Source organism: Petaurus breviceps, unplaced genomic scaffold, assembly GCF_028583685.1.
Source record: "Petaurus breviceps papuanus isolate PSGF00001 unplaced genomic scaffold, PetGlider_PUasm1.0 37, whole genome shotgun sequence".
NCBI classification, from domain to species: Eukaryota; Metazoa; Chordata; class Mammalia; order Diprotodontia; family Petauridae; genus Petaurus; species Petaurus breviceps.
In genome coordinates, this window is record NW_027186296.1 from 24,965,816 (window position 1) to 24,981,418 (window position 15,603).

The following is a 15,603-nucleotide window of genomic DNA, read 5'->3' on the forward strand; positions in this document are numbered from 1 at the left end:
CCATTAAAGGCAGATGAACATTTTCTCCATGAACTAACTCAGAGGGTTCTAAGGCCAGAACTTCCAGAAATCCATCCACCCACCCCTACCCTCCACCCAATATCACAGAGACTTAAACATCCAGAAAGATTAGTTTGTTTTAAACTATGGGAAACTTCTTCCCAGTGCTCAGCAGTATTCTGTGCATAAATGTGTGTATACAGTTGTACATACATGTATATATATATATATATAACAACATACATATACACATATTCACACACAAAGATATATATATGTATGTGTGTTTATATATTATATATGATGTATTTATATATAATATATATATACACACATATATGTGATACACACACACACCCCTATAGTTGGAAATAGAAAATATGAGGAATAAGAAATCTCATATTAAAGTTTAGGCCTCATGGCATTGATTAGGCACAAAGAAGGGAACTCTATAGAGAATCAGTGAAATTAAGACTTCAAACTGTTTCCAGGGTCCAATGTGTGTGTACATAATAGAAGAGAGGGAGAAAGAGTGATAAACATGAATCAAAAGTCATTTGTTTTGAGAATGTAACAAAAAACTAAAGCTGTTTGCTTAGAAATTTGTAACTGTTAAGATCTCACATAAAAGGGTTCTTGAAACTATATGTCATGTCCTTTCCTGTTAAAAATACAAAAGGTTCTTTGAGTATTACTTCCTTGAGGTAAAAAACTCTTAATTGCAACATTTTATGCACAGAAACTAAAATAGAAATTACTGCCTACATTCGCCTTGAGAAGGTCTAAAAGCTACCAGATCATGTCTTACTTAGAGTTCTTTTACTACATGGTTTAGGACAGAGGTATCAAAACACATAGCCATGCAACATTTCTCAATGCAGCTGAACCAGATTAAAATGTAATTGGGAAATACTTAACAAAATAATTAAAATATAACATTGGTAATATTATTATGTGGTTCCCAAGGTTAATAATATGTGTTCACACAGGGGTGGCTAGGTGGCACAATGAATAGAGCACCGGCCCTGGAGTCAGGAGGACCTGAGTTCAAATCCGGCCTCAGAAACTTAACACAAAAACTAGCCGTGTGACCTTGAGGAAGTCAACCCCAATTGCCCTCCAAAAAGCAAAAAAAAAAATATGTGTCCACACGGATCTTTATGTTTGGTTTAGTGCCACCGCACCCAAACCCCTCCCTATTTCTATTTGAGTTTGATATCACTAGCCCATTAAACCACTCCAATTGCATGATGCAAAATATAATACCGTGTTTCCCCAATAATAAGACCTATCCCAAAAATAAGCCCTCCCCTTACTGTGTAAGATTCCTCTAAAATAAGCCCTCCCCCGAAAATAAGCCCTATTGAGATTGCTACTGAAGTGAAGGTGATCCCCTGCACTACACGCTACATTATGGTACCCTCTGTATGCACCGTCCCCCCCCGGGTGAAACGCACACCGCAATCCGAGCTGCATCCAATCAGAGCTGCAGCAGTGAGTGCATCATCCTGTTCTTCCCCAGTGATTTGCTTATTGAATAAAGGTACATTTTTTTGTTCACATTTACCTGTTTATTAAAATTGCTGTCAATGTTCATTAAAATAAGCCCTCCCCTGAAAATAAGCCCTCTGGTGTTTTTCTATCCAAAAAATAATAAGACAGTGTCTTATTATCGGGGAAACACGGTATGTAATTTTAATTGTTCTGAACCTAAACATAACACATTATACACACTTTTCTTTTCCTTCAAATGATCTACAGCAACAACAAAAATGGTAGACTACACAGAAAAAAGTTCAGAAGTGGACATCTTGTTAAAGTTAATGTGCATATTTTAAAAACTAAGCAATTAACAAAAGAAGTTTATGGTTTCAAATACAGCTGTTTTATAGTCTTTTTGTTTTTGTCTATTTGAAATTTGTGTTTGCCCATGGATTTTGTTTATAACAATAATTTCTAAAAGGCAACATCATAAATAACTCATGTTAAGTAACCTGAAGTTATCATTTAGATATAAATCCTATGTATAATGTATCTCTTCTAAGAAGGTGGATTGGAGTTGCTCTTGAAGAGAGATTCTGGGATAAGACACACAGATTTGGGGCCAGTTGTGCATTGGTTTCAGATAGAATAGAATTTTCTTGAGGGCAGGGACTGTTCAGTTTTTTCTTTGTATTCACAGTGCCTGGCACAGAATGGGCTCTCAATAAATGCTTATTGACTGAAGAACTGAAGCACAGATAATCACCAATTATTAGAGAAATTACTTAAACTACACAATTCTATGAGGTCTCTATGTTATTGCATATGCTATAGAGTTTTTCTTCTTAAATAGGAATCAAAGTATTTGATTAACCAGATAAAATTGTACAAGATCTTCAGGAAATTATTTTAAACCTCTCAGAGAGTTCAAACGTACTTTCCTTTCTCCTTCAACCATTCTGGATTCTTTTCCTCTTCTTTTAAATCACGGAGTTCAGGAATATCTTCATTCATTATTCTTCGTGCCTCTGCCTGTTTATGTAACCACTGTGATAAGAAATAAATCTTGTGAATAATACTCATGTTTTGGTAGCAATTCCTTTCAGATTTTCCCTTGCCCTTCTAATAAATATTATCTGATGGTGATATTTCATTCTTCTACCCCAAAGTAATTTTTTTTACAGATATTACTGATTGAGATTTAGAAATGTTATCATAATTGAGTCTAGTTTTCAACCTTTATTAAGAATCTAAAATTGTTCCTAAATAAATTACATAAGTATCTACTTTAAAAACAAAAATTTTAAACATAAACCCTTCTGCTAGTATAATCATAAATCATAAATCAAGGCACAGGGTTTTCTGAGCAAGTATAGTTATATTATTTCTGAGATGACAAAAAATTGAAATATACATTATTAGCAACTTTAACCTACCTACCAAAAGCTCATCATAGATACTATGCAAAACCAACACTTAGTAAAATAAGTAATAAGCATAACCAATTTACTTTTTCAAATAACATGAATTTGTGCATATCGAATATTATCTCACTAGCAATCTGGTTCCAAGAATCTACAAATTATATTTACTTCTATCATTAATAAATAGTGATTTCTTTGGTTTAGTAACGACACAAGAAACTCAGTACCAGTAGAATTCTGATAAATGGTTGAAATAAGTCATTTATGAAATTTTTCATGGTAATGATCAACACAGACAATGACAGTTATCTCTACCTCTTCTTCTTCTGCTACTTGAGATTCTCTGAGAGCAGTTGGGAAAACTCGAGGGGTAAACTGGATTTTAATATTGCCAGTGGATCGAGGAGCAGGAACACATTCATCTTTTAATGTCTCAGAAAATATAGTTTTTGCACTGCTTCCTTCAAGAAGAATATTAACATGACATTTAAAATTTTTTATTCATTGCATTTTATAATTGAGCTGATTACAAAAGCACCAGTGCCTCAAAAATATTAAAGGAAAATAATTCCCAAATGTAACTAATAAATATAAGCCCAGGATTCTTTTATATTAAGAAATGTAAATGTGTGGGGCAGCTAGGTGGCATAGTGAATACAGCACTGGCTCTGGAGTCAGGAGGACCTGAGCTCAAATTGGACCTCAGACACTTAACAATTAACTAGCTGTGTGACCTTGGGCAAGTCACTTAACCCCAATTGCCCTCCAAAAAGAAAAAAACAAAGAAATGTAAATGTGTACATCATAGATATTTTTCAGATCAAATTAATAACCATTTATTAATCATCTATTCTATTACAGTCATAAAGTTAGTCACTGGGGATACTAAGACAAAAATCAAATCTGCCTTTCTATGTGACAGTCCTTCACATATCTCAAGACTTTTATCATGTCTCCCCTATTTATCTTTTTCCCTAATTACATGCTAAAACAATTTTTAACATTTTGAAAAAAATTTTTTGAGTTCCAAATTCTATTCCTCCCTCCTGCCCTTCCCCTTCCCCTTCCCTCTCCCTGAGATGGTAAGCAATCTGATAATAGTTTATACATATGCCATCATGTAAAACATTTCTATACTAGTCATTTTGTATAAGAAGACTTGAAATTAAAAAAAGAATGAAAGAAAGAGTGAAAATAGCATGCTTTAGTCTATATTCGAACAGTATCATTTCTTTGGAGATGGAAAATTTCATCATGATTCCTTTACTGCATCACTATTTGCTGAGAATAGCTAAGTCATTCACAGTTCTTCATCCTATGATATTGCTCACTTCACTTTGCATCAATTCATGGAAGCCTTTCCAGGTTTTTCTGAAATCATGTTGCTTGTCATGCACAATGGTATTCCATCATAATCATATACCACAGTTTATTTAGCCATTCCCCAATTGATAGGCATCCTCTCAATTTTCAAATTTTAGCTACCACAAAAAATGCTGCTACAAATATTTTTGTGCAAATAAGTCCTTTCCCCTTTTTTAAATGTCTTTAGGATACAAAGATAGCAGTGCTATTGTTGGACCAAAGTGTATGCACAGTTTGATAGCCCTTTGGGCATAGTTTCAAATTGCTTTCCAGAATGATTGGATCAGCTCACAACTCCACCAAGAGTTCATTAGTGTCCCAGTTTTCCCACATGCCCCCCCCCATCATTTATCATTTTCCTTTTTTGTCATATTAGCCAATCTGATAGGTGTGAGGTGGTAGCTCAAAGTTATTTTAATTTGCATTTCTCTAAGCCATAGTGACTTAGACTATATGACTATAGATAGCTTTCATTTCTTTTTCTGAAAATTGCCTGTTCATATCCTTTGGTTATTAATCTATTGGGGAATGACTTATATTTTTATAAACTTGAATCAGTTCTCTATATAGTTGAGAAATGAAGGCTTTATGAAAAACACCTCTTACAAAAATTTCCCCCCAGTTTTCTGCTTTCCTTTTTTTTTTTTTTAAAGCAATCGGGGTTAAGTAACTTGCTCAAGGTTACATGGCCAGTTATTTTTGTGTGGGTGCCAAGTTATCTGAGGCCGGAACCGATCCCAGGTCTCCCAACGCTGAAGTCAGCACTCTTACTCACCGCGCCAACTTCCGCCCCTTTCTGCTTTCCTTTTAATTTTTATTGCACTGGTTTTGTTTGTGCAAAAACTTTTAAATTTTGTTTTTTGTTTTTTTGCCTTTTGGAGGGCAACTGGGGTCAAGTAACTTGCCCGAGGTTATGAGGCTAGTATTTTTGTGTGGGTGTTAAGTGCCTCAGGCCGGGTCCTCCAGACTCCAGGGCAGGTGCTTTATTCACTGCGCCACCTAGCTGCCCCAAAAACTTTTAAATTTTATATAATCAAAATTATCTGTATTTTGTAAGGCTCTCTATATTTTCTTTAGTCCTAAATTTTTCTCTTATTCATAGGTATAACAAATAAATTATTCTATGTTCTCCAAACTTGCTTATGGTATCACTCTTTATGTGTAAATTATGTACCCATTTTGACCTTATCTTGGTACATGGCGAGATGAGTTCAATCCTGGTCACAGATACTTATAAGTTGTGTGACCTGGGCAAGTCACTTAATCTCATTCCAACTCATTTTATTCAACTATAAAATGGAGACAATAATAGAACCTACCCCCTGGGTCATTGTGAGGATCAAATAAAATATCTGTAAAGTATTTATTTGTAAATTTACAACATTTGTCAGTGCCTGACACACAATGTTGTTGTTCAGTCATTCCAGTCATGCCCAACTCTTTGTAACCCCCTTAGGGTTTTCTTGTCATAGACACTGTAGTGTTTGCCATTTTCTTCTCCAGCTCATTTTAAAGATGAGTAAACTGAGGCAAGCAGGATTAAGTGACTTGCCCAGGGTCACACAGCTAGTAAGTATCTGAGGACAGATTTGAACTCAGGTCTTCTTGACTCTAGGTCCAGTGTTCTATCCACTGCATCACCTAGCTACCCTGGCACATAGTAGGTACTTATAAAATACTTGTTTCCTTCCTTATTTCTACACAAGCCATGTCCAAAAATATACCTTTGCTTCTACCTCTCAGGTCCATCATTACTCTGTCAGGAAGTGAATAGCATACTTCACTGCCAGTCTTCCGGAGATGTGGTTGGTAAATTGTGCTGATTAGAGTTCTTAAATATTTTCAAAGTTATTTTTCTTTACAATGTTGAAATCATTATATAAATTGTTCTCCTGATTCAGTTAATTTCACTCTACATCTATTCACACAAGTCTTTCCATGTTTCTCTGAATCCTTCCCTTTTATAATTTTTTACTATGCAACACTATTCCAATATATTAATGTACCATAATGTTTCCAGCTATTCCCAAATTGATAGGCACTCTTTTATTTTCAAGTTTTCTATGATAAACATGACTGTTATAAATACTTTTTGACCATATATGGTCCTTTCTTTTGTTTTTGATCTCTTTGAGGTTAGGCCTAGTAGTGATATCACTGGGTCAAAGTGACTTGGGGGATATAGTTTCAAATTGCTCTTCAGAATGACTGGACTGTTCCATAGCTCCAACAACAGTGTATTATTATATCTATTCTCTCATATTCCCTCCATTTTTGTCATGTTTGTCAGTCTAATGGTTATGAGATGAAACTCTAAGAGACATTTTAATTTGCAATTCCCTTATTATTAGTGATCTGGAGCATTTTTGCATAGCTTGGTTTTCATCTCCTGAGAACTATGTAGTCATATCCTTTGATCATTTATCTATAGGGGAATGGCTTTTGCTAATATACATTAAAATTAGTTCCCTATATATCTGGGATATTAGACCTTTATCAGAGAAATTTGCTGCAAAGATTTTTTTTCCCAGTTAACTGTTTCCCTTGTGCAGAAGTGTTTGAATTTAAGCAATTAAAATTGTTCACTTTATGCTCCCTTCTAATTCTCCTCCTACATTTTTTACTGTTCCTTCCACTTTCCTTCTCTGGATCTTCATCCATGTCATACCCACTAACTATGAGTATCCCCAAGGATCTGTTCTGGGTACTCTTCTTTCTCTATACCTGGGGTTTGTAACCTAAGATTCATAGATCCCTAAGCCATCTATAGATAGATTCCAGGGGGTACATGAATTTTTTTTAAATATTCTGACAAATTGAATTTCATCTTAATTAGTTTTCATTGTAATCTTCTATATTTTATATTATGTACTTTAAAATATTGTTCTGAGAATTGGTCCATAGGTTTCACCAGACCACCAACGGGGTCCATGATACAAAAAAGGATTAAGAATCCATGCTCTAAGTTGGGACCAGGATATCAGATTAATGGCAGTCACCCAGATGAACTCTCTCAATATTCCCTTCCAAACAATTTTAAGATAATGCCTCAAATGAAATTTCGGAGCAGCAGAGCCAACAAAGCTGGGATGACATGTTTTTCAGGCCTAAGAAAATTTAAGAGGTAGACAGAAGAAGTGTATAACATAAAGGTAGAGGTCAGGTGAAGGTCTGTCTGGAACACATACAGGCTGTAGAGATAGCAACAGAGTAGCTTTGGGAATGCTCAGCTCAGGGACCCCTCAGAAGGATTCAGACAACTGCTTAAAAATAGATTTCTGGTAATAGTTTGAGGGCACTGGGTACTGCTGGTGCTGATTAGCATCTCTATTGCCCATATGCAGTTCTAGGTGGCAGTTCCAGGGTGGAGAGGAGTACAGATGTTTGGGCACAAGGGAGCAGGGACCCTAGTCACAGTACCAAAGCAGAAAGGAGCACTAATATCTGCAGCTGCAGGGGAACAGGGGCCCTTCCTTGGTAAAGACCAGAGCACAGACCAGGAAAGCAGTGACTACCTAACTGCCAGGATTACACTACTTTAGTACCACCAAAAACTTGTAGAACCCCAGAAGTAGCTGTGAAAACAGCACCATGAAAAAGCCTAAAGTTTGGCACAATGCCTACCTACCCTCAGGTGAGCAAAATCCAATATTAACATTAAGTTCAAAGTAAGGAAATAAACCAGAAAAATGAACAAATTTTTGACCATAAAAAGCTACTACAGTTTCAGGGAAGACCAAGACATACACTCAGAAGAAGATAACAATATGAAAACAGCTGCCCCCCACCCCCCAAAAAAAAAGCCTTAAAGAAAAATGCTAATTGAACCCAAGTCTAACAAGAATTCCTGGAAGAGTTAAAGAAAGATATTAAAGATAGAGGAGAAATTGGGAAAAGAAATGAGAGTGATGCATGAAAATTATGAAGAGAAGATTCACAGCTTGAGCAGCTAGGTGGGACAGTGCACAGAGTGCTAGCCTTGGAGTCAGAAAAACTCATCTTCCTGAGGTTCAAATCATGTCTCAAACACTGATTAGCCATATGGCCTTGAGCAAGTCACTTAACCCTGTTTACTTTAGTTCCTCATCTGTAAAATGAGCTGGAAAAGGAACTGGCAAACCACTCCAAAATTTTTAACAAGAAAACTCCAAATGGGCCACAAAGAATTGGACATGTCTGGAATGTTTGAACAACAATAACAAAAGAGGCACAAAAAATACTGAAGAAAATAACATCTTAAAAACCAGAGTTGCCCTAATGGTAAAAGAGGCAAAAAAAAAAATTCACTGAAGAAAAGACCTCCTTAAAAAGCTGAACTGGCTAAGTGGAAAAAAGAGATACAAAAGCTCAATGAAGAAGATAATTCCTTAAAAATATGGTCAAGTGGAAGCTAATGACCCCATGAGATACCAAGAAACAATAAAACAAGTACAAAGCAGGAAAAAAAAAGAAGAAAATGTGAAATATCTCATTGGAAAAACAACTGATCTGAGAAACAGATTGAGGAGAAATAATTTTAAAATTATTGGACTACCTGAAAGTCATGATCAAAAAACGTGCCTAGACATAATATTTTAAGAAGTTATTAAGGAAAATTGTCCTATCTTCGATCCAGAGGATAAAATAGAAATTTAAAGAATCCAATGAGGTGGAGCCAAGATAGTAAGCAGGGATTCACCTGAGCTCTCCCCCAAAACCCTCCAAATCCTTTTAAATAATGACTCAAAACAAATTCTAGAGTGGCAGAACCCACAAAAAGATGGAGTGAAACAATTTTCCAGCCCAAGACAACTTAGAAGATGAGAAAGGTCTGTTGTACCAGGGTGAGAGTGGAGCACAGTCTAGCGCAGACCACATTAGCACAGACCAGTCTCAGTGAACCACAAGCAGTCCTTTGGGGCAACTGAATCAGTGGCAACAGTGGTGGTTTCTTGGGAGCAGCTAGGTGGTGCAGTGAACAGAGTCAGGAGGACCGAAGTTCAAATCTGGCCTCAGACATTTAACATTTACTAGCTGTGTGACCTTAGGCAAGTCACTTAACCCCAACTGCCCTGCCTTCCCCCTTCTAAAAAGCAAAAAAAAAAAAACCCAAAACCAAAAAACAGTGGTGGTTTCTGGACCTCTCAGCTCACAGATGGTAAGGGGATCAGACAACTGGTCAGAAGAATATTACAGGGGTCTCTTTGCTGGCACCAGGGGCAAGACTCTGTTGCTTTGCTCATACTTGGATCTAGATAGCAGACTTAGGTCTCAGTCTCAGAGCTAGGAGGAACACCAGCACACCAGAGTTTGTAGCAACAGGGGAACAGGAAACTTAGTTCCAGGGTATGAGTGCTTGTGATCACTCAATGGCCAGTGCACAGTACAGGAGAGTAGTAAATTCACCTCTTCCTAGATCATACCACTTTGTAAGAACAAAAAAAATTATAGAATTACCTTTGAAAACAGCAGCACAAAAAACCTAAAGCTTAGAACAGTGCCTGCTCCACTCCAGAAGCAGAGCCCCACTTCACCATAGAGTTAAAAGTCAAGAAATAGACTGGAAAATGAGCAAAGAGCAGAAAAAATGTTGACTATAGAAAGTTATTATGCTGACAGGGAATATCAAAACACAAACTCTGAAGAAGACAACAAAATCAAACATATCCAAAGCCTCAAAGAAAAATATGACTTGGTTTCAGGCCATGGAGGAGCTCAAAAAGGATTTTAAAAATTAAGTAAGAAAATCTTTTTTTCTAAATCAAGTAAGAGAGAGAGAGGGAAAATTGGGAAGAAAAAATGAGTTATGCAAGAAAATAATGAAAAAAGAGTCAATAGCATGGTAAAGGAGGCATAAAAAACACTGAAGAAAACAACACCTTAAAAAACAGAATAGGCCAAATGGTAAAAGTGGCACAAAAAAATCCAAAGAAGAGAAGAATGACTTGAAAAGCAGAAGTGACCAAATAACAAAAATTTACTCAAGAACTTTAAAAAGTAGAACTGTCCAAAGGGAAAAAAGATGCACAAAACCTCAAAAAAGAAAACAATTCCTTAAAATTAGAATTGGGTAAGTGGAAGCTAATGACTTCATGAGACATCAAGAAATAACAATACAAAATCAAAAGAATGAAAAAAATAGAAAAAATGTAAACTATCTCATTTGAAAAACAACCGACTTGGAAAACAAATCCAGGAGAGATAACTTAACAATTATTGGACTACCTAAAAGCTGTGATAAAAAAAAACCTAGATATAATCTTTTAAGAAATTATCATGGAGGGGCAGAGTCAAGATGGCAGAATAAAAGCAGGAACTTCCTTAAGCTCCTGCACCAACCACCTCCAGTACCTATAAAAAATGACTCTAAACAAATTTTAGAGCTACAGAACCCACAAAATGATGGAGAGAAACAAATCTTCCATTGAAAGCAGCATGGCAGGCTGACAGGAAGGGTCTATCACACCAACCTGGGAGCTGAGCACAGTCCCGTATGAGTCATGTGGGCCCAGATCCAGGGTGGCCCAATCAGTGACACAGACCTAATAGATTCACTCAGAGGAGTGAATTACCAGCAGTTAGGTGGTTTCAAGACTTTTAAGCCCATAAACACCAAGGAGAAAGTAAAGGTCAGTAGGGAACTCTATTGGAACTGAGTGATAGAATAGCTCAGTCCGCCCCAAAATGAGGGGTGACGAAGGTGTGGCAGCTGCCTCTGGAGCTCCTGGCCTGCAGATCATAGGGGAACCAAGCAACCATTCAAAGGGTAATAGCTCTTGCTTTGATCTCCTTGGATCTGGGTCGCAGTCTTGGGTGGTGGTCCTGGCGTATGTGGCCAGTGTGCTAGAGCTAGTGGGGGCTGTAGAGAGGGCACTCTCCTCATAACTTCTGCCAGCTATGGCAGAAGATGTACAATCCCCAGCAATCTGGGACACAACTCTCTTCACTCTGGAAGTAGAGTTCTATGGCAAAGAGCTCAAAAGACAAGTAATTGACTGGCAAGATCAATATGCAGAGGAAGCACAATCAGACCACAGAATCCTTTTTTGGGGACAAAAAGGATCTAAACATGGATTCAGAAGAAGACAATAAAGTAACAACTCCCATATCAAAAGCTTCCAAGAAAAATATGAACTGGGGGCGGCTAGGTGGCACAGTGAATATAGCACTGGCCCTGGAGTCAGGAAGACCTGAGTTCAAATCCAGCCTCAGACACTTAACACAAAAAAACTAGCCATGTGAACTTGGGCAAGTGACTTTATCCCAATTGCCCTATCTTCTCCCCTCCAAAACAAAAGAAAAAAAAACAGAAAAATATGAACTGGTTACAGGCTATGGAGGAGCTCAAGAAAGATTTTGAAAATAAAGTAAGAGAAATGGAGGAAAAATTGGGAAGAGAAATGAGAATGATGCAAGAAAATCAAGAAAAGTGAGTCAGCCTGCTAAAGGAGACCCAAATTTTTTTTTTTAAGCAATTGGGGTTAAGTAACTTGCTCAAGATTACATGGCCAGTTATTTCTGGGTGTGGTACTAAGTATCTGAGCCCAGATTCGATCCCCCAGGTTATCCCAACACTGGGGCCAGTGCTCTTACTCGCTGTGCTACCTGGCTGCCCCAAGGAGACCCAAAAATTACTGAAGAAGATAACACGTTAAAAAAATAGACTAATACAAAGGCAAAAGAGGCCCAAAAAGCCAATGAGGAGAAAAATGTCTTAAAAAGTCAAATTGCCCACATGGAAAAAGAATTTCAAAAACTTCTTCAAAAATTAAAATGGAAGGGGCGGCCAGGTAGCACAGCGAGTAAGAGCGCTGGCTCCAGTGTTGGAATGACCTGGAGATCGAATCCTGGGCTCAGACACTTAGCACCCACCCAGAAACACCTGGCCATGTAACCTTGAGCAAGTAACTTAATCCCAATTGCTTAGGGGTGGCTCAGCGAGTAAGAGCACCGGCTCCAGTGTAGGGATGACCTGGCTCAAATCCGGACTCAGATACTCAGCACCACACGCAGAAATAACTGACCGTGTAACCTTGAGCAAGTTACTTAACCCCGAAATGGAGCAAATGGAAGCTAATGATTTTTTTTGTCTTAATCTTTTTTTTCCAAATGCTTTATTAACTTCTGATTTACATCATTCATTTCTGCCAGATTTTGAGTTACAAATTTTCTCCCCGTTTTTCCCCTACCCACCGCCCCAAAATAACAGTCCCACGGGATATCCCCTCCTCCAATTTGCTTTCTCCTATATCCCTTTCAACTTTTCCAGGGGGTCTCTATGCCCCAGTGCCTGTATGTCTTATTTCCCAATTACATGTAAAATAGTATTAATAGTATTTATTTATTTAAACATTTGATTTTAAAACTTTGAATTCCAGGTTCATTCCCTTCCTCCCTTGTCACCCACCCTTACTGGGAAGATAAGCAGTTCAGTGTAGGTTGTACATGTGTGGCTAATGCAAAATAATAACATAGTAGATATATTGTAAAAGACTGACTATATTTCCCTCCCTCCTATCCCACCTCCCACTTGTTCTATTCTCTACTTTGATCCTGTCCCTTTTCAAAAGTGGGTGCTTCCAACTTCCCTCCCCCCAAGCCTGCCCTCCCTTCCATCATCCCCCCTCTCATCTCCTTCCACCCTACTCTCCTGGAGGGTGAGATACCCTATTGCCTCCTCAAGCCAAATTCAATGGGAATGAGGTTGACCCATTCCTTTTTGCTTTCCTATTCTTTCCCTCCATTGTAACCATTTTCCCTTGCCTCTTCTATATGAGATAGTTTACCCCATTCTGTCTCTCCCCATCTCCTCTTATTATATTCCTCTCTCACCTCTTAATTTCACCTTTTAAGTATCATCTCTTCCTGTTAAATTGGTCCTGTGTCCTCTATCTATGTATACCTGTAAACATATATACACACATTCACATATGTATTCATATGCCCATATACCTTCATATATAGACATACACACACACACAGACACACACACACACACACACATATATATATTTCTATTCCCTTCAACTACTGAGAAAGGTTTCATAAGTTACAAATATTGTTTTTCCATGTAGGAATGTTAATAGTTCAACTTTGATAAGTTCCTTATGATTTCTTTTCCCTGTTTACCTTCTCATGCTTCTCTTGCTTCTTGTATCTGAATGTCAAATTTTCTATTCAACACTGGTTTTTTCAACAAGAATGCTTGAAAGTCCTCTATTCCACTGAATGACCATATTTTCCCCTGAAACATGATACTCAGTTTTGCTGGGTAGGTGACTCTCAGTTTTAATCCCAGCTCCTTTGTCCTCCAGAATATCATATTCCAAGCCCTTCGATCCCTCAGTGTAGAAGCTGCCAGATCCTGGGTTATTCTGACTGTGTTTCCACAATATTCAAATTGTTTCTTCCTGGCTGCTTGTAATATTCTCTCCTTAATCTGGGAATTCCAGAACGTGGCTATGATATTCCTAGGAGTTTTCTTTTTGGGATCTTTTTCAGGAGGTGATCGCTGGATTCTTTCAACTTCTATTTTGCCCTCTAGTTCTAAAACATCAGGGCAGTTTTCCTTGAGAACTTCCTGGAGGATGATTTCTAGGTTCTTACTTTGATCATGACTTTCAGGTAGTCCAATAATTTTCAAATTATCTCTCCTGCATCTATTTTCCAGGTCAGTGGTTTTTCCCATGAGATATTTCACCTTGCCTTCTATTCTTTCATTTGTTATTTTCCTCAGTCAGGCTGTTGACTCTCATTTTGTAATTTTCTTGCATCGTTCTCATTTTTCTTCCCTATTTTTCCTCCACTTCTCTTATCTGCTTCTTATGGCCTATAACCAGCTCGTATTTTCCTTTGAAGCTTTTGGTACAGGAGTTCTGACTTCACTGTCTTCCTCCTGTTCCATGCTTTGCTCCTTTTTGTCCCCAAAATAGGAGTCTAATGTTGAAATCTTCTGTCTGCTTTGTTTCCTTTGCCTGGTCATGTTGCCCCTCAGTCACTTGACCCCTGGGCTTTTTGCCACAGTAGGACTCTGCCACCAGACAGGGGAGCTTTCATCCCAAATGCTGGGATTTTCTCAGCTGCCAGAGCTATTAGATGGGTGCCCTCTCTGAGGCTTCCACATGCTCTGCAAGCTGGACACACACCCCAAGAACTCCACCCTAGACTGCAATCCAGATCCAAGCAGGTTAAAGCAAGAGCGATTACCCCTCAGACTGGTGCTTGGTCCCCCTACACTCTGCAGGCCAGGAGCTGAAGCTGCCACATGGCACTGGCTGGCTGTGCCGGGGTCTCAGCAGCTTCTTGCCCCTGGGGCAAAAGCCACACACTCCCATTTACTGGGTCCCAAAATCCAGACTGCACTGACCTCTCACTTTGTCTTCGACATCTATGTGTTAATAGATCTGGAAACGGCCACAGCTGCTGATGATCTGGAGTCCTTCTGGCCAGCAGCTGATCAGGCATGCCCTGGGGCTAAAGCCTCAGAGCAGAGCTGGGCTCAGTTCCCAGAGCACTGCACTGGCTGATTCCTGCCAGCTTTCCCAGTTGTCCTCAGCGGGAGGTTAGCTTCTCTGTGTCATTTTGTGGGTTCTGCAGCTCCAAAGTTTGTTCAGAGTCCCCTTTTTACATGGATTGGGGAAGGTGGAAGCCTGAGCAGCGGGGAGGTCCTGCTTCTACTCTGCCATCTTGACTCCGCCTTGGAAGGTAATGATTTTATGAGAAATCAAGATGCTATAAAACAGATCTAAACAAAATTTTTAAAAAGGAAGGCAATGTGAAATATCTTGTTGGAAAAACCACTGACCTGGAAAATAAATCCAAAAGAGATCATTTAAAAATTACTGGACTACCTGAAAGCCATGATGAAAAAAAAGAACCTAGAAATCATTCTTCAAGAAATTCTCAAGAAAAATTGCCCTGATATTCTAGAACCAGAGGGCAAAACAAAAATTGAAAGAATTCACCAATCACCTTTTGAAAAAGATTCCAAAAAGAAAACTCCTAGGAATATCTTAGCCAAATTCCCAGGTCAAGGAGAAAATATTACAAGCTGTCAGGAAGAAACAATTTGAGTGTTGTGGAAACACAATCAGGATAACACAAGATCTATCAACTTCTACATTAAAGGATCAAAGGGCTTGGAATATGATATTCCAGAGGTCAAAGGAGCTAGAGTTAAAACCAAGAATCACCTACCCAGTAAAACTGAGTATAATGCTTCAGGGGAAAATATGGTCGTTTAATGAAATAGAAGGCTTCCAAGTATTCTTTTTTTTTTTTTTTTAAGCAATTGGGGTTAAGTAACTTGCTCAAGGTTACCCGGCCAGTTATTTCTGGGTGTGGTGCTGAGTGT

At 38.2% G+C, this 15,603-nt stretch overlaps 1 protein-coding gene across 1 annotated transcript in view; it reads right to left on the minus strand.

Annotated features, from left to right (window-relative positions):
* Nucleotides 1-15,603, minus strand: part of DNAAF4 (dynein axonemal assembly factor 4) — a 97,969-nt gene that overhangs the window by 30,613 nt on the left and 51,753 nt on the right. The window contains exons 5-6 of the mRNA XM_069098102.1: nt 3,222-3,367; nt 2,420-2,529 (exon numbers count right to left, since the gene is read on the minus strand). Coding sequence (XP_068954203.1) covers nt 2,420-2,529; nt 3,222-3,367 — 256 coding nt within the window. The remainder of the gene's footprint in view (nt 1-2,419; nt 2,530-3,221; nt 3,368-15,603) is intronic.